Source organism: Podarcis raffonei, chromosome 14 (assembly GCF_027172205.1).
Source record: "Podarcis raffonei isolate rPodRaf1 chromosome 14, rPodRaf1.pri, whole genome shotgun sequence".
NCBI classification, from domain to species: Eukaryota; Metazoa; Chordata; class Lepidosauria; order Squamata; family Lacertidae; genus Podarcis; species Podarcis raffonei.
Genome location: NC_070615.1, coordinates 42,825,184 through 42,842,587, shown reverse-complemented (window position 1 = coordinate 42,842,587; position 17,404 = coordinate 42,825,184). Strand labels below are relative to the sequence as shown.

Below are 17,404 nucleotides of genomic sequence, written 5' to 3'. Positions count from 1 at the left end.
CCTGGCTCCCTATTCTTTTGCAGTGGGCCCTGGATATCCTGTGCCTCCTCACCCCCTCTTTAAAAACAACACAAAATTATGGTTTATTATTATTATTATTTCTTCCAGCTTTGCTTATAGTCCTTTTGGGCATACTGTAAGGTGCAGTGCACGGACAGCTGCTATGTGGCCACCATATTTATTCCAACAGTTAGTTTTCTAGCAAACTGAATATGTATTAAGTATAGAACATAATAAGATTATGTACTAGGTGCAGAATGTAGTAAGAGTAGAACTTTTGGAGTCTCCAAGATATACTGTTTAAGATGCATAGGGATGCCTGGCTAGAAGGAATAGTTTACAAACGAATGTATTTTTTTCTGGAGGCTTGGCTGTGAAATAGACCCACGTGCCATCTTTCCTGTCGACATGCATTTTAAGACAAATTCCTTAAAAAGCACATTCTAAAGGAAAAGGAACTAAGATAGGGAGGAACCTATCTTAACTATCTGCAGGGATCAGACTCCCCCCCCCCGCTTCTTCCAACTTAATGATACTTCTTTACCCCATATAAATGGATTTCTACTAAAAATGTAAAGAAGAACCCCACCCACCCCCCAGAAAAATAACAACCGAATGGCTAGCAAAGTGCTTTCCAGTTAAAATTATTTGGAAATGTTTAAATAAACGAACTGCATGGTGAAGAGACAACAAGGTCAGCTAAAAACATGAAAAGGAAGATGTCACCAATCAGTGACTGTTAAGAAAGAGGTTCTTTAAGGTTGAAACCGGACGCCAGGGACCAAAGTGACACCAATCCTAGCTGAAAGGTTGGTTACAAAAGCTAAAAAGAACTGTATTTCAGAACGAAGGCAATACTTCTGTATAGCGATACAGGTGGTAATCTACAGTTACTGGTATTTATTTATTAATTAATGACACTCTTATCTGAAGCATTGCTTTCTGTCCACCTTAATTAGAATGAATGAAATCATCAGGGGCAAATAAAAAAAGAGGCATCTTAATTACATACACCGGACCAAAAGGCACTTGAGATATGCCTGGTTTCTCTTTTTCATGCTAAATGACATCTCTTTGTCTTAAGCCATTTACTTTTCAGTAGCATTGTTGCTCAAAAAGCTCGAAAAGTAAGGTGGTAAAGCAGCAGAAGGCAGTCGATGCAACACTAAAGAGGAGAAGAAGAGTTGTGCTTGACTGGGGATGGGGCAGAAATTCATCATCCATAGAACTTCCCAGTTCTATGAATTTTGCCATACTGGTCTCCAGCCAAGTGCTGTGTACAAAAACACCTATACTATGGCAAAGTATGCACACGGATGCAAATATTAATGAAAAGAACAGAAAAATGCATTGCATGAGCAAAAATTCTGCTTTGCAGAAATGTCCGTATCAGGAGAAATTCACATTGAAATGCTGACAAATTTCCACGAGGACCTTTGCATTATAACAAAAAAAAATGCAAACTGAAATAAAAATGGGGGAGAACTGAACTTGGCTGGTGAACTGAATTGCAAATTTCAGAGAAGTGCAAATTTCAAGGGATTACTGTGTTGGTTCTTGCACTGTCTCAGAAAGTGAAAAACAGGTAGCTTTGTCTTTAAATGTCAACTGAATCAAAACTCTCCACCACCCCTAGCCCCAGCTCATTTATGAACAGGCAAAAAGCTACTTGCATTCAGCAACATACTAGTGAATAGAGCATGTGATAAAGGCAGGGAAACCGTTTTGCAGTAGGCAGGTTGGAGCTGTGAGTTGACTGTCAAAGATCTGCTGCCTGCAGTAGGAGCCTTTCCTTGTGATCAAAGATGCCATAAATTCCCAGTGCTCTCTGGTTCGTTCAGAGGAAACTAAAGCCTTGGGTAGCTTGGACCCAAGAAACTCTCATTGGTTGGAAAGGGGGCGCACGCAGCAGTAGACAACATCAAAGAAAGAGAGCCTAGTTTTGTAAATAGCATATCAATTCCAGCAGTTTGTGTCCTTAACTGTGTGATTGGCTTACAAGCTTCAAAGCAATTCAGTTCTCTGCTGCCATCGCTACCGTTTGATATACTCTATGATGATCATTAAACAGATTGTTGAGTGTCGTCAATGACCCAGTAACATTATCTTGTGACCGTGATGCTACATGCAGTTGTCCAAGATGTTTCTGGTTGCTGTCAGCAGCATAATCAGGGAGGGCGATCTTTCGATTGCTGAATTATTCAGGTTTTCTCTGTTATTTTAACAATAACTCTGCCCTAAAGGTTAAAGGATGATTAGAAAATGCATCTCGAGAATCGGTAGAAGCTATGGGCAAGAGAGGGTGTCGGCTGCGTATATTGTTACGGCTCCTCTTCTAAGGTTCCAGCGCTTGTGATCATTGTCTTAAAATAATTATCAGTGCAGCAACTCAGAGCCCAGCGACTAGAAGAAGCTGATGCTATAGCATTGTCAGAGCCGAACAAGTGCAGACCTGATGAGTCCCTTGCATCGCAAATGGATTGCTCATAGATTCAGGACAAACAAAACGAGTTATTTATTCATGGGATGTATGTTTAACTCATTTCCACAAGATGTGGTGATGGGAGGGAAGGTAGTTGGCTGCAAAAGAACGGGAGACAAATTCACAAAGAGCAGATTCGTCAATGGGCATCAGTCATTGCATCCGGAACCACATGCCAAAGAGAACTAAGAGGCAAGGATTGTCCGTCTCCATCATGTGGTGCCCCAGTTGTCATGTCCCAAAGGCGTCTAGATTGGAGGATGAAATTCAAGAATAATTCCGAATCCAATTTGGTATTTACCACATTGGCCCGAATATAAGCTGAACTTTATTTTTCCAAATTCCGACCATGAAAAGTAAAAGTGTGGCTTAAGTTCGCGACCTTACAAAAAATGGGCTTTTACGATATCACTGCTGAAGCAGACATAAATGGTAAAAAAGAACAACAAAAAACAGTTTTATTGCCGATTTGCAAGCATAAGACTGTTGTGCAATTAACCCTTAGGATTTTCTTCTACATTTGCCATTTGCAGGTGTGAGAACCTACGGAATTGTAGCAACTGAATTTGCAATTTTAGCGGTTGTACGGTAACTTTTGCGGGCTTGCAAGATCAAAGGCTTAAATTGGCTCAGAGTTACAATTCTACCAACCGCAGCAGTTTTCAGCCTGTAACCCAATTTTAAGGGAGCAGCTTATATTTGGGTATTGTCTTTTTTTCTCCTCCCTCCCAAATTTTAAATGTGCAGCTTATTTGGGGGTGTGGCTTATATTCGGGCCAATACAGTACTTTTATTATTTAGTAGTGATTCCTGCCAGGTGACGCTTGGGGTCCCTTCCGACTCTACACTTCTATGAGTCTATTTCATTTATATCCCACCTTTTCCCCATGGAACTCAAGATGGCCTCTGTGGGATTCCCAGGCAGTCTCCTACCCTGACACAGACAAGATCCAGGCTGTTTTAGCTTCAGTAAGTTCCTGTGCTTCCAGATCATATCCTAGTTCCTATGGGTCGGCGGTTCGAATCCGCACAACGGGGTGAGCTCCCGTTGCGCGGTCCCAGCTCCTGCCAACCTAGCAGTTCAAAAGCATGCAGTGCAAGTAGATAAATAGGTACCGCTGTGGCAAGAAGGTAAACGGCATTTCCGTGCGCTGCTCTGGTTTGCCAGAAGCGGCTTAGTCATGCTGGCCACATGACCTGGAAGCTGTATGCCGGCTCCCTTAGTCAATAAAGCGAGATGGGCACCGCAACCCCAGAGTCGTCCGCAACTGGACCTAACGGTCAGGGGTCCCTTTACCTTTACCTAAGTTCCTGTGCTTCCAGATCATATCCTAGTTCCTATGTCCTCTATAAATATAGTGGCACTGTTCCAAACAAGCAAAGGCACTGTCCTTTTTGACGTTAACTCTTCCGCAGGACTGTTACAAAAAGAAAAGGACTTCCTGGATGCAGGGTTTTGTTTTTGTTTTTCATTTTTATCTACTGTTAACGATCAACGAAGCAGACACCGCACCTGTCTTACCATCAATTTTTTATAGTCCCTAATGTAATGGTAAGTGTCAAAAGTGTCTCAGATTTGTTGAGCTAGCGGGGGAGCCTCAGTGTCAAGCCATGAGACAGTTTGCCTGGAAATCAGATAGCAAGCTCAGAATTCAAGTGTTTTGGAGTTCTGTTGCTAACTCTTGCGGGATGCTAACCTTACCCAGTCACTCGACACCTCTCCTGCCATCTCTTGGTAGTTGCTTCCAGTTGCCTACCCTGCAGCCCTCCATTGCCTCCTGGTATTGTAATTTTGGGGCAATTGCAACTCTGGTCAGGTTGGTGGTTTGTAGAATAGACTTTATTTACGTAGCCGACAGGCCATAGCATCAAAGGACAAACACCGACAAAAATACATTACAAATATAAATACCATAAAATCTTATGACCTATTAAAACCCTAGGTAGAAGCTGGATTATCATTCATCAATGACCCTCTGTCCCACGGGCGGCGGCCTTTTCTCTGGTAGATTGTTCCAGGTCGGTTAAGTAAATAGACCAGCCAAATTGCAAGATTATAAATATAAATATAACCTCGGAGGGATGGTCAGGACAGGGTGGTTCTTCTTTGGCACAGTGGTTGTCAATAGTTTATTAGTTGTTCCAGTGGGGCTGCATTGGTTTCTAGGTCCTAAACATGTCTGCACCCCCAAGGCAGGAACCAATGGCCTGCCTTGGGGGTGCAGACATGTTTAGGACCTAGAAACCAATGCAGCCCCACTTTTCCTTTTTTCCCTGCAGCCTCAAGTGATCAGTGGAAAAAGCAACAGCAACACACAAACCACCACCACCACCAGCAGCAACAACAATTTTATTATTTATACCCCACCCATCTGACTGGGTTTCCCCAGTCACTCTGGGCGGCTCCCAACAGAACACTAAAGACAGAACAAAACATCAAATATTAAAAACTTCCCTGAACAGGGCTGCCTTCAGATGTCTTCTAAAAGTCAGATAGTTCTTTATTTCCCTGACATCTGATGGGAGGGTGTTCCACAGGGCGGGTGCCACCACCGAGAGGGCCTTCTGCTTGGTTCCCTGTAACCTCACTTCTCGCCGTGAGGGAACCACCAGAAGGCCCTCAGCGCTGGACCTCAGTGGTTTGAATCAAAGTCCACCTCGATGTGTTCATTTTGCTGCCATCTCGACTGTAAAATTTGCATAGACTACACTCTTCCTCCTTTTGAATGGGTATTGTAGTGATTTTCACCTTTTTTACTTACTTACTTACTTATTTACTTACTTACTTCATAAAATTTATATGCTAGTTGAATGAAAAACAACCTTTTTAAAGTTTCTTTTGAACATAATCTAAGTTTCCCATAATATCTATATTATAAGCATAGAGCAAGTGAGACTGTGACTTACTGAAATGTTTTTGATGCTACTAGTGAAGCTTTAAGCCAGGCATAGGCAAACTTGGCCCTCCAGATGTTTTGGGACTACAACTCCCATCATCCCTAACTAACAGGACCAGTGGCCAGGGATGATGGGAATTGTAGTCTCAAAACATCTGGAGGGCCAAGTTTGCCTATGCCAGCTTTAAGCTCTTCAGATTTCTTCTGCCGGCAAAATAAAGACAAACATAATGTGCACACAAGCCTCAAGCTGCTCCTGAGTTTTCTCCTCCACTGAGGAAAACGCCACCATTTCTTCAGCGCATGCACACTTGAAAACACCCCCTTCCTCTTCCTCAGGCACACAGAAAAGCACCCCCTTTTCCACCAGTGTAATAACTAAGGTAGGAATACTTCCTGCATTTTGCTGGACCTTCGGAAGGCGAAAAAGCAGAAAATGCAAAACAGCATTAACTATTGGAGCAGAGTCAGGGATTATTCTTGAAAGTGCACTCGGGTCACAGCTGGTGTCAGCAATTGGCACCATTAGGCCCTTGCCAAGGCCCACAAACCCGGCAAGGGGCCATCGATTGACCTCTGGAGCCTTTTGGCCCTGCTGATTTCCCCACCCCTTGCTGACACAGCAAGTACTGTATTATTCTTCCCCAAAGGCACACCACTTCATTCTCTTTCTCTTGAGATAAATAGAATCACAGAGATGTGGGGCCGCCTTCTGAACATCTTGCCTTTGCCCCCAGAAAGCTGGAGCCAGTACTGATGAGGTTAAGAACCAGTCAACATGAATTACAGTGGTACCTCAGGTTATGAACTTAATTCGTTCCGGAGGTCCGTTCTTAACCTGAAACTGTTCTTAACCTGAGGCATCACTTTAGCTAATGGGGCCTCCCACTGCCACCGCACAATTTCTGTTCTCATCCTGAGGTAAAGTTCTTAACCCGAGGTATTATTTCTGGGTGAGCGGAGTCTGTAACCTGAAGCGTCAGTAACCCGAAGTACCACTGTATAGTGGTTTGGCTTTTTGTTGTTGATATCTCTTAATTTCAACCTGTCGCTACTCAATTACACATGTGGTGGCAGTGGATATATAAGCTGGAAGAGATTACAGCAGGGGCAGACTAAGTTGTGGGGCTGCTAATATTGATCAGCTCTAAGCAACCGCCACTTGGTAAGGTAGTTCTGGAGAGAAAGTAGCTTCTCTGTCAGTTCAGGGTTGGGATGTGCCAACTTATCTCCCTGGGCCTTTTTGAACTTGTCCTCCTAGGGCAGAGTAATTGAGCAATACCCTGGATTCCTTGCGTTGAGCTCTCTTTATTGTGGGCACTTGCCAGAGTTGAGTGATGCAATGAAGACAGGCTTGTGGAAATAACCCTGTCTTACCCTGGTATTCTGAACCAGGTACAAACATTTGGTTGTGAGCAAAACAAGAGTGCCATCGAGTGGTCAATTATTTCTAGGTAATTCTTTCTCCGTACAATTCTTTATTTCTGTGCTGAGCTACTACTACACATAATGAAATTAAGCCTGTCTTGATTTTTGTTGATTTTAAATGAACTTAAACAAATAAGCGACCACATAGGCACGATCCCTGTCCATCAGTCTTAACGTCACACAATTCTCTCGTCCCCCTTGCAATTTGCTGATCTTGTTGCATCCCAAACTGCAAAGGTGCCAAAGCCAAAAAACTCTTATGGTCGTTTGCAGCTGAGCCATATGCATCACCTGTGTACTCTGAAGTACATAAGGACTGTGGCTCAATTGTAGAGTAGATGCTTTGCATGTGGGAAGATCGCGGGTTCAATTCTCCAGCCTGGGAAAGGCTTGAAACACAGAACAGACAGCAGTCATTGTGGACCAGGGATGAAGAATCTCCATCCTTCCCACATGCACAAACACTGCCAGGGTCCTTCCCCCCCCCCCCTTTGAGGGGAGGTGGTTGGGAGCCACATAGCATTGGTTGGACGGGCCAAAGTATACAAACACACAGTTACACACACAAAGACAGAGAGCCCAATAGCTATGGGAATGGCCTGGGGGGAATCCAGCAGGCCAGACTGAGACGACTGGTAGGCTACATTTGGAGCATGAACTGGAAATCCCCCAACCCTGATACAGACTATATTGACCCTGGTAGACCTATGGTCTGTTTCAATATACCTAAACGCCATTCCTTTGTTCCTTGGCATCCTTAAGAATATTGCCACTTCAAAATGTTACAGGAATTCTAAGGTCTCAAATATACCATAAACGTTGATAATTGCACACATACCTAAGTATATAAACCACATGTCTAAAATGGTACAGGAAAGCAATCCAAAAGTCATCTTGGCTCTCCTAAAGAATCTCAATATTTCTGCTGCCTCCTTAATCCCCCTTGCCTGAGAACAGGTAGGGAGATAGCAGTCAGGGGAAGTTCCTGAAGGGATTCCTCTCCTATAGCTATGAACCTCCTTTGTATTGATCATCAGTTTGCCCAGATGCTCTGCACTGAGGGATGTCTGACCTGCATCCTGATTGTCTTATCAAATGCTAATGTTTTTTGCAAACTGTGTCTGGAACTATGTAAAACTTGCTAAATCCTCAGGGATATCACACCTTGGCCAGCCTGAGCCACATTAACCTCACCTTATGTGTGATGTAATTTTTGACTTCTCCACGCCGAAATGCAAACCCTTAAAAAAGACGTTTCTCCTTAGTTTTTGGTCTCTCTTGCCTCCTTGCAAGGAGGGGAGGGAACTCTTTTGCAACAGAAAAATAAAGATCTGCCTTGCTTTCACAGCACTCTGCCCCAGTCCACTCCTCTCTGACCGATCATGGACTTAGGGGAATCAGTCCCTTGGGGGAGTTGAGCAGCAAAAGCCAACCACCCCTATTTCTCTATATCAAAAGGAATTGCTGGGGTTGTTTGTCAGGTCAGAGCAGCTTTGAGGACAGAATCCAAGCAGGCAGAACTGACCCTCAAATTTGTCCTAGCACTTCCATAGCTGACCATGCTGTGGGAGGTCTAAATATCCAGTTTGCAACCATTATTATGTGTCTCCCACCCCAGGGGCTCCTTTGTCAAAGAGAAGAAATGAGTTATCCACACCTAGTTCCTTCTCTGCCATCATCCAGAAAGATCAACAAGTCTTCTGCCTTTGCCTTTTATCAACACATAATTCCTGCCTTCCTTATATTGCTCTGTGACTCCATGCCAGAAGGAGGCCTTGTCTCTGGGTCCAGGAAAATGCAGTATATGTTTGCTGGTGTGTGTTATTGAGTGCTATTTCCATGCTGGGCTTGCCAGTTCCATTCTGGCTCCCTTCCCCACTCAGCTTTCCATATTCCCATATCCACACCATCAGCTAAAAACGAATGCTTCCAAAGCATAACAAAGCTAACATGTTGTGTTGCTGTTTTTTTTTACATTCGTAATGTACAAAAGAAAGAAGGGAAACTTAACAACATAAGTTAAACAAGTAAAGAACGATTCCCTAATTTGTGAATGATGAAGTCTCTTTATATGTACAAATGAACAATTCCACCAGAGTTAACTACAGCAAGGCATTTAATGAAGCTGGTTGTGTTAAGGCAAGGACCAGTTTAAACATTCTCTTTAAACATTTTTGTTTAAACATAAACAAAAATCAACATGATTCTCCCATTGTCATTTCATATACCTTGATTGGAAGGAAGATTGATGTTGGTTAACTTTTGATCCAGAGATCTCTTTAAAATCTCACATTTATTGAGTGTTCCTACTAGCGCCTACTGTAAGTGAAACATAAAAGTTCGAAGTTCTTCTCCTTAGATTCCAACTTTGTCTCTGTTTGATGCAGACCTCCTTTAACTACGAATTTGTGACACCAGACAATAAGAAAGATCAAACAGCGCATTGGGAGTTTAACAAAGTCCTCTAACAATAAGAAACAATATATTGGCAACTGTCAATGCCATTTAACTGTATAAAATGTATAAATAAATAGTAGATTTGCAATAAGAAATAGTGTTTTACAATACAATAGCTTGGTCTTCCACTTGATCACTTGCTTGTAACCAGTGCTTGGAACTCTAGAAAAGCAAAAACAAAACCCAGATTTAATTATTTTGCTGTTGAGAAAACTAGACAGCTTTATTTTTCTTTTTCAGAATCCATACTGATTCTCTCTAATGATGTCACACAGAGACTTTTGCCAGAGACTGAATTCAATGGTTGCATACACACCATACATTTTAAGCGCCCCTCAAAGAATCATGGGAACTGTAGTTTGCCCCTCAGAGAGCTACAATTCCCCACACCCTTAGCAAACTACAGTTTCCTAAATTCGGGGGAGGGAAGGGTGTGTGCTTTAAATGTATGGTGCTATAAATACACCTCTCTACCATTAACTGCCAGGTTTTTATTGTATGTATGTTTTACCACACTTTGCCAGTGTGAGCCACCAAACCCTTTCTCCCCACTGTGCTACCAATCTGTGTTCCCAGTCTGGACCCCTCCCCACATGCCATTTACACTGGGGAGGGAACTTCTATTTTGTTCAGTTTGAGCTCCCTTCTTCAAGGGAAACTCTAGATTGAGGGCCAGGAAGAGGGGAAGGTTAGAGACCCCTGCTCCCCTCCTTTGCATTTTACCAAAGAAGTACATCATATTTACAAGGAACAAGAATCAAATTCTGGGCAATTTGCAAGATAGAATCATAGAACCTGAACTTTCTGTTTTTGGATTTTAGTTTGTCTCGGAAGAAAATTCCAGAAGCCCTGATCACTTTTAATTTGTTCATTGTCATAAACTCCCTATCCCTATTATATTAAGGATAACAGGACAAGCAAGGCATACATGTCAGATCCAGGTGAATTAATAGGTAAGCATTCCGCTAATTTATCCCCACCTTCCACTCCAATTTTGCCATCTCCATCGGTGTCACCTGCTGCCAGAAAAGCATTGGTCTCCTTGTCAGTCAACACTCTGGCGCCTGGTTTGAAATTCTGCATGAAATTTCTGTCAGAGAAGAATTGATTGATGAGTGATAGGTTAGCAAGCTACAGTGAGGCTACAGTGTGGTTTTATCAACATTCACCATGAAGCATTCCTTTCTGCTGGGAAAAAAAGCCTATGCAAAGCCTCCCCTCTTGTCAAGAAAAGCCATAGGGCAGGAAGAAATATATTTGTAATCGTCATAATAATTTGTTAACCTCTGGCATTCCCGCACCTCCAATACCCCTTTCATATAAGTTACTGCTTGTGCCCCCCAAATTCTTTCACATGCCAAAAAGTCACCCACCATCCAATCGTCCCGCCAACCAAAACATTCTTATTATTCAAGCTTTCACAGGCCATTGAGATCTCTTCTGCATTCTGCCACTTGGGCTGCCAATCTAGGTGAAATGCAAAACAAATTCCACACGCTTGCTGTGCTTCAAAGTGCTGCATTTCCATTCCCATGTATTCTCCGCAGCCCCTGCGCTTTAATTTGATGGGAGAGGTAGGTGAAGCTGATACTGTACTAAGGAATGCAAAAACAGCTACTGTTGGGTCGGCCTCTTTGTTCTGCTACGTTTCTTAACCTCTGAGCCCTGAATATGGTTCCATAATTCGTATGGAATGTGGCAAAGGTGCCACTGGGGACTTAAGTTACACCTGGGGTCTTATATTCGGAAAGCTCTGAAAGTGGCCAAAAAAAGAGAGAGGAAATGGCATTACCAGAAAAGAGGGCACTGATCAGCATAACATTTGCATTTGCTTCTTTATATGTATAGGTGTAGCTTTAGGGGGACACGGGTGGCGCTGTGGGTAAAACCTCAGCGCCTAGGACTTGCCGATCGCATGGTCGCCGGTTCGAATCCCCGCAGCGGGGTGCGCTCCCGCTGCTCGGTCCCAGCGCCTGCCAACCTAGCAGTTCAAAAGCACCTCCGGGTACAAGTAGATAAATAGGGACCGCTTACCAGCGGGAAGGTAAACGGCGTTCCGTGTGCTGCGCTGGCTCGCCAGATGCAGCTTGTCACGCTGGCCACGTGACCCGGAAGTGTCTGCGGACAGCGCTGGCTCCCGGCCTATAGAGTGAGATGAGCGCACAACCCCAGAGTCTGTCAAGACTGGCCCATACGGGCAGGGGTACCTTTACCTTTAGCTTTAGGATAATTGTAATAAAAATGCAGTAGATCTCACCCTAGTGGGGAAGACACATCAGGAGCAGGTGTTTGTCTGCTCTGTCTGCTTTCCAGATGCTGCTAACTGTTGATGGACAACTTCAAGTCCCCTCCTGCTCTCACTTCAGAGGGTTCGTTATCTTTAAACCAGACAGCCTTTCACCCAGAGGACTGTTCTCTAAGACATGTGATGACCACCCTATGAAAAAACCCTAGTTCAAGTCTTAGCTTTGGTGCTGAATATCTGCAGGCAATGCATGAGCCTTTGCACCTTTGTCGTTAATTGTATGTATGTATATATGTATGTATGTATGTATGTATGTATGTATGAATGTATGTATTTAACATGTATACCAGTTTATATTTCAAGAAATGACTAAGTGGTTAGAATATATATACATAAATTCTGCATTCAGTATGAGTGCAATAGTTAATTATAACAGTTTTTATGGCGATGTTATTGTTGTTGTGTTCAGCTAAGCCCCACCTAGAACAGACCCACTGAAATTAATGACTCTAAGCTAATCATGTCCATGAACTTCAATGGGTCTACTCTGAGTGGGCCTAGCACTGAATACCACCCATCACCATCTTCCATATTACAGTATAGGAATAATACAGTGCTGAAATAATGCATATGTAGCACTCTGATCACTAACGATGGAGTGTTTTCAAATGCTAAGGGAACAGTGCAGACAGAATCAAGCACTTCGAAGCATCCTTATTTTAGTGGGAAAGATGTAAACATATATTTACTATTGATTTAAAACATGCATATCCCAAACAGTGTATTTATGTGACTCGTACTTTTTCAACTGATATCAATTAAACTTAAAAGTACTTAACTTGGGCTGGATCGTGCCTAAAGTATTATGTGTGTGTGTGTGTGTGTGTGTGAGAGAGAGAGAGAGAGAGAGAGAGACTTGTCTGAACTATTTGCATACATCTCCACTTTGAGGAACGTTTATGCTCAATGGGTTGGTTTTGGAGAACTGTGAATGAAAGGGCAATAGTCACCAATGCCACAGGGACACAGGTGGTGCTGTGGTCTAAACCACTGAGCCTCTTGGGCTTGCTGATCGGATGTTTGGCAGTTCGAATCTGTGTGGTGAGGTGAGCTCCTATTGCTCTGTGCTAGCTCCTGCTGACCTAGCAGTTCGAAAGCATACCAGTGCAAGTAGATAAATAAGTAGGTACTGCTGTGGTGGGAAAGTAAACTGTGTTTCCATGCACTCTGACACTCATCACAGTGTCCTGTTGTGCCAGAAGCGGTTTAGTCCTGCTGGCCACATGACCTGGAAAGCTGTCTGCAGACAAACGCTGGCTCCCTCGGCCTGAAAGCAAGATGAGCACCGCAACCTCATAGTCACCTTTGACTGGACTTAACCGTCCAGGGGTCCTTTACCTTTACATTTACCTAGTCACCAGTGCTGTTCTGTATGTGCTTAAGAATTTGTGCTATGCTATTACTGGAAGGCTCTATAACTGTTCTTCTGTTTCTGATTGTGTAAAAGGTTGCACAAATTGTTGAACCAGCAAATCAACTTCTTTGGATCTAGTTTCATTTTGGATCTAGTGTCAGGTATGAAATAGTTTGTCCATAAGTGGAGCGCACCTTTCATCATGAACATAAGATGCCTTCTGCACAAGGGGGCATATTTGGATCTGACCCAATGGCATGCAGGTTAACTACCGATTGTAAAACTGAAAATTGTCTCTGGGAAAGGCATTTCTTCCCCTTCTACTCACTGCAGTTCTTCTTTCTCAATGAATCCACTCTTGTCCTGGTCAAGGACTCCAAATACTTTCCCCAGTTCTTCCTTAGATTTTTTGCTTAGACCCGTTTTCTCAAAGAAGCTTTTGTAAGTGAAGGAATCGGGAGCTTTTGAAGCAGAAAAATGAAAAGAGATGGTGAAATATTGGAAGAAAAAGGAGGGGAGAAGTTAAAGGAAATAGATTTCCCCCCCCCTGACCATCGTATATGAATGAGGACAACTTGTCTCCCAAAAAATGTCATATTTAGCCTTCCATCCTACCATATGTTTTCAGGGAAGTTTGCCTTTGGGGTAGCAATTCTGCTCGAATCAATTATAGGACTCAATAAAGGGTCCAGGACAAATCAAATTACCATGCCTCTCAAAAAGGCACAGTAAATAAGAGTTGCATTTTAAGTTGGATGTGCACTGATACAAAAATGCAAAGCAATTTGCAACTTGAAATTCACATAGTTTCAGCTGTGCACATTGGGTTTCAGCAGCTGGGAACTATCAGTCTAAAAGGAGCCCTGAGACCCACAAGTTGGTCTTGTTTTCGAAACCAGGCTGGGTAGGTCTAAAAAAGGACAATCATAGAACTTCCTTTAGGAATCAGGAAATGCCCATCATCATCTTCAGCTAATGGTTTGGCACCAACAAGCAGATCATGCCCTGCAATGGAGGCAGTTAAAAAATGTTCTGTTTGCATGCATAAATATATATATATATATATTTAAAGAAGATCAAAACAAATAGAAGTGAATGCCATGTTGCAAGTTGGAGATAAGGTGAGTCCCACCAGGTAGAGGAGCTGTCAGGCCAAGACTTTGGGGCAAAGGTCTGGGGTCCCACTATGCAAAATGAGTCAAAAAAGCCCCAAACAAAGCCAGGCTGGTGAAGTAGCAGATGCTGTCATCTAACAAGTGCCCTCCCTCCCCATAAGGTCACTGAACCCGGAGTCTAAAATTACCTAACTGCACTATTGGCCCAGGGTCTGAAGAGTTTGACGACTCTGGCTCTAAATCATGCTAAGATTGCAGAGTTCAATTATAGCTTAGGGAATATTCTCTCTGAGAGGCTCGGCACTAGGAGTGAAGGTGAAATCCGATTCTATGGGCATTTAAAGCCGAATTTATCAAATCCACACTTTCCGAAACGATATGTGAACCGAAACGCAGCTATCCTTCGAAATTCACACTTATTCGAATTTCGCAATGCAGTTATCCAACCAGTGTTAGCAAAAAACCGCAAAAAAACCTGAATATATCAGTGGAAATAACACTAAAAAATGCATTATATTAGGGGGAACTGCTTGCAAATAATGTGTACATTAGTCAAAGCTACATATAAAAATGTGTTTGGTCAGAGAAATTTGCACATAAATTCTGATAAATTTTAATCAGGATTATTATTATTATTATTTAAAAAAATATTTAGCTTGTTGCAAAATGTGGAGAACTAAATTTAAGGCTGGGTAAATGAGAAACAGAGAGAACTTAAACTGATAGATCTTTCTATCCCAACTCAACATGTTGGTCTTGCACATACACACATTGCTGTGGTTTCCAGACAGATATACATATCAGGTACATACAGGAAGATCATAAACTCTGTTGTCTGAAGTAGCCTTTGGCACTGGCCTGAAATGACACCACGTCCAGGCAATTTTTAGGAGGAGGAGGATGTCAAGCTACTGGCACAGTTGTGGTTGCCGCTTAATGGGGTGGGGGAAATCCCTTGCAGGGTGGGGTGGGGAAGGAACTTGTGCTACTCCAGCTGCTAGAAATTGTTAGAGAATTTCTACCCCCTCCAACCCCGAGAATTTTGGTGAAATTGTTCCCGTAATTTCTCTGCAGGTAAACAAGGTTGGGAGTTTCAAGAGGCTATTTGCTCCCAGCTCTGGAATTTCCTTTTGCTCACCCAACAGAAACCAAAAGAAAAAGAAGGCTGCTTTGCTGATTTTTCTGCAAAACTTCCGAATCATTTTTGAGCGGCACCCACCATTCTCCCACAGCTATGCCCACAAATAACACATTGGGCCTTTGAAATCAGGTTTTTTTTTCCTATTAAGATTCCAGACAATAGCAGCAAAGAGGGTAGCTATACAGTAATACATCCGTTGGTTGTATTGCTCTTATAGCCCATTATTATTATTATTATTATTATTATTATTATTATTATTATTATTATTATTATATTGCCCACTAAGCACAAGCAATAACAACCATTTTTTTGGTATCTGCAATTATTACAAATAGTGTTATCACAGTTGTCGTTCAGGGTTAGCACAAATTTTAACCAATTACATATAAAATGAATGTTGGGGGAAGCAGAGGACACGCCTCCTCTTTGTGGTAGTTAATATACACAAAGAAGGCAGACTGTGAATTTGATATAACAGATATTAATCACATTGGATACAGCCCCATATTTCAAAAAAATCATCCCCACCCAGGGCTAACCTAGTTTTGTATAAGCTTCTTTGCCTGTGTGATCTGCCATCTCCTGTAGTACAAGTATCTAACTGAAAAGCCAGATGTACACTTTAAGAAACAGGGATTGTTTGTTTTTTGTTTATTTAAATATTCTACATCTCTATCTGTCTTAAGTCTGTCTTCTTTATGAGGTGCAGACAACTCAGTTAGTGGTCGTGACAAGCTCACTGCCGAAATTATTTTGGATAGAATTCGTTCAGTTCATAGACACGCAATTTCTAATTTACACAACGTTGTGGCTTGGCTAGCTGGTTAAGTTATTTTGTCTGCTTTGAAGAAAAAAAAACTTTTTGGGAAGGATTGTTTGTTTGTTTGTTTGTTTTGCTTTGCATTTTTAGGAAAGCGTATTTTAGAAAAGTGTCTGTTTTTCCACTAGCGCTGCACAATCAAGTCCAGGAATGGAGAATGGAAGAGCAGGGAGAAAGTTACAGATTTCTTTAAAATATATTGTTTGCCTGAGGGTAGGGAAACCAAATACTTTTAAAGATAGAAATTACCTTGGCAGCTTTTCAGGGCAGCTTCAATGTCCGCATCAGACAGGATACCGGCGAAAGCCATTATCAAAGCTATAGGGGGAGGAGGGAGAAATGGTTAGCTGAGGTTAAAGACAGAAAGGAAAGCTATGAGGGCCATAGGGACATGGGAGGCTGCCTTAAACTGAGTCAGACCATGGGCCTTTGTAGCTCAGCATTGTCTACTCTGGCTGGCAGCAGCCATCCAGGCTTTCAGAGAGAGATCCGAATAGCATTTTCAAGCAGAGGTAACTAGGTGCAGGAGGTCTCAAGAGTAGTCTGCTCTAGCTGCCAGAGCTCAAGTTGTTCTTCAGCCACCAGATGGGGTAGCGGCATGAACTCTCCTTGTATCGCTAGGATATAGCAGCAGCAGCAGCAGCAGCAGCAAAAGCAATGATTACAGTCCAAGGCGAAGGAGCTGCCATTCAAAACCAGCGAGCAGAGTTCCTTCGTCAAAAATAAAAAATAAAAAATTATTTTTTAAACAAAATTCTGTTGTCCACTCAGGTTGTGTTTTCCCCCCCATCAGGATGGTCACGAAGGAGATTAATTTGCTCTTCTCTGATCATTGTTCCCCCTCCCCCCCAGTTTGCACAAACGCCGAAAACAAGCAAAAAAAAAAAATTGTGGTAATAAGAATAATAAGAATAAACCTCTCATTGCTTGACAGCTTCTTTGGTCTGAGAATCTTGATAAGTTTCCATGCAGGTGGCTATTTTTTTAATGGCTTGGTTGTTGCCAATGGCTGCAAAAATAATAAAAAATGGCAGGGGAAAAATCTCTAGGCTGAAAGGCTAAACTCACCTTGTGGATGTTTCCCAAAGCTGAGAGAAGAAAAGGGGGCAGAAAGATCTAAGATCTAAGGAGAGCTCTTCTCTTAGGGTATTTGCCTGGGCAGAGACCTTGTCTTATATAGGCTTTAGTTAAGACCCCCCAAGCCTTTTACAGAAGTCCTGGGAGCACGTCATTGCTCAAATGCCCCAGGGGATAAGATACTGTAGCTGACAAGACCTGCTAGCTAATCAAATTGATATTTATATCCCAAAGGAATGTACATCGGGTCTTAGACAATATAGCAAGTTTTCAGAGCCACACAAAGTCGCCCCCCAACTGCTGTCTCCTAATGACACCCAAGTAAAAA

At 42.6% G+C, this 17,404-nt stretch overlaps 1 protein-coding gene across 1 annotated transcript; it reads right to left on the bottom strand.

Moving 5' to 3' along the window:
• Positions 1 to 8,905: 8,905 nt before the first annotated feature.
• On the bottom strand, positions 8,906 to 17,194 carry LOC128402216 (parvalbumin, thymic-like). The gene is made up of 5 exons (XM_053366245.1): positions 17,068 to 17,194; positions 16,249 to 16,317; positions 13,252 to 13,384; positions 10,245 to 10,354; positions 8,906 to 9,426 (listed from the first exon to the last, which is right to left on the bottom strand). Exons 2-5 carry the CDS (start codon positions 16,307 to 16,309, stop codon positions 9,398 to 9,400), a joined length of 333 nt encoding a protein of 110 aa, XP_053222220.1. The 5' UTR covers positions 16,310 to 16,317; positions 17,068 to 17,194; the 3' UTR covers positions 8,906 to 9,397.
• Between the last annotated feature and the right edge of the window lie 210 nt (positions 17,195 to 17,404).

Bases quoted from the DNA above. Each gene is read 5' to 3' on its own strand.
- LOC128402216 (XM_053366245.1), bottom strand. From the start codon at position 16,309: ATGGCTTTCGCCGGTATCCTGTCTGATGCGGACATTGAAGCTGCCCTG. The intron at 13,385-16,248 runs GTAATTTCTATC...CTGCTTCAAAAG, and splicing joins TGCCCTGAAAAGCTGCCAAG to CTCCCGATTCCTTCACTTAC. The intron at 9,427-10,244 runs GTGGGGATAAAT...TTGCTTTTCTAG, and splicing joins TGGCAAAATTGGAGTGGAAG to AGTTCCAAGCACTGGTTACA.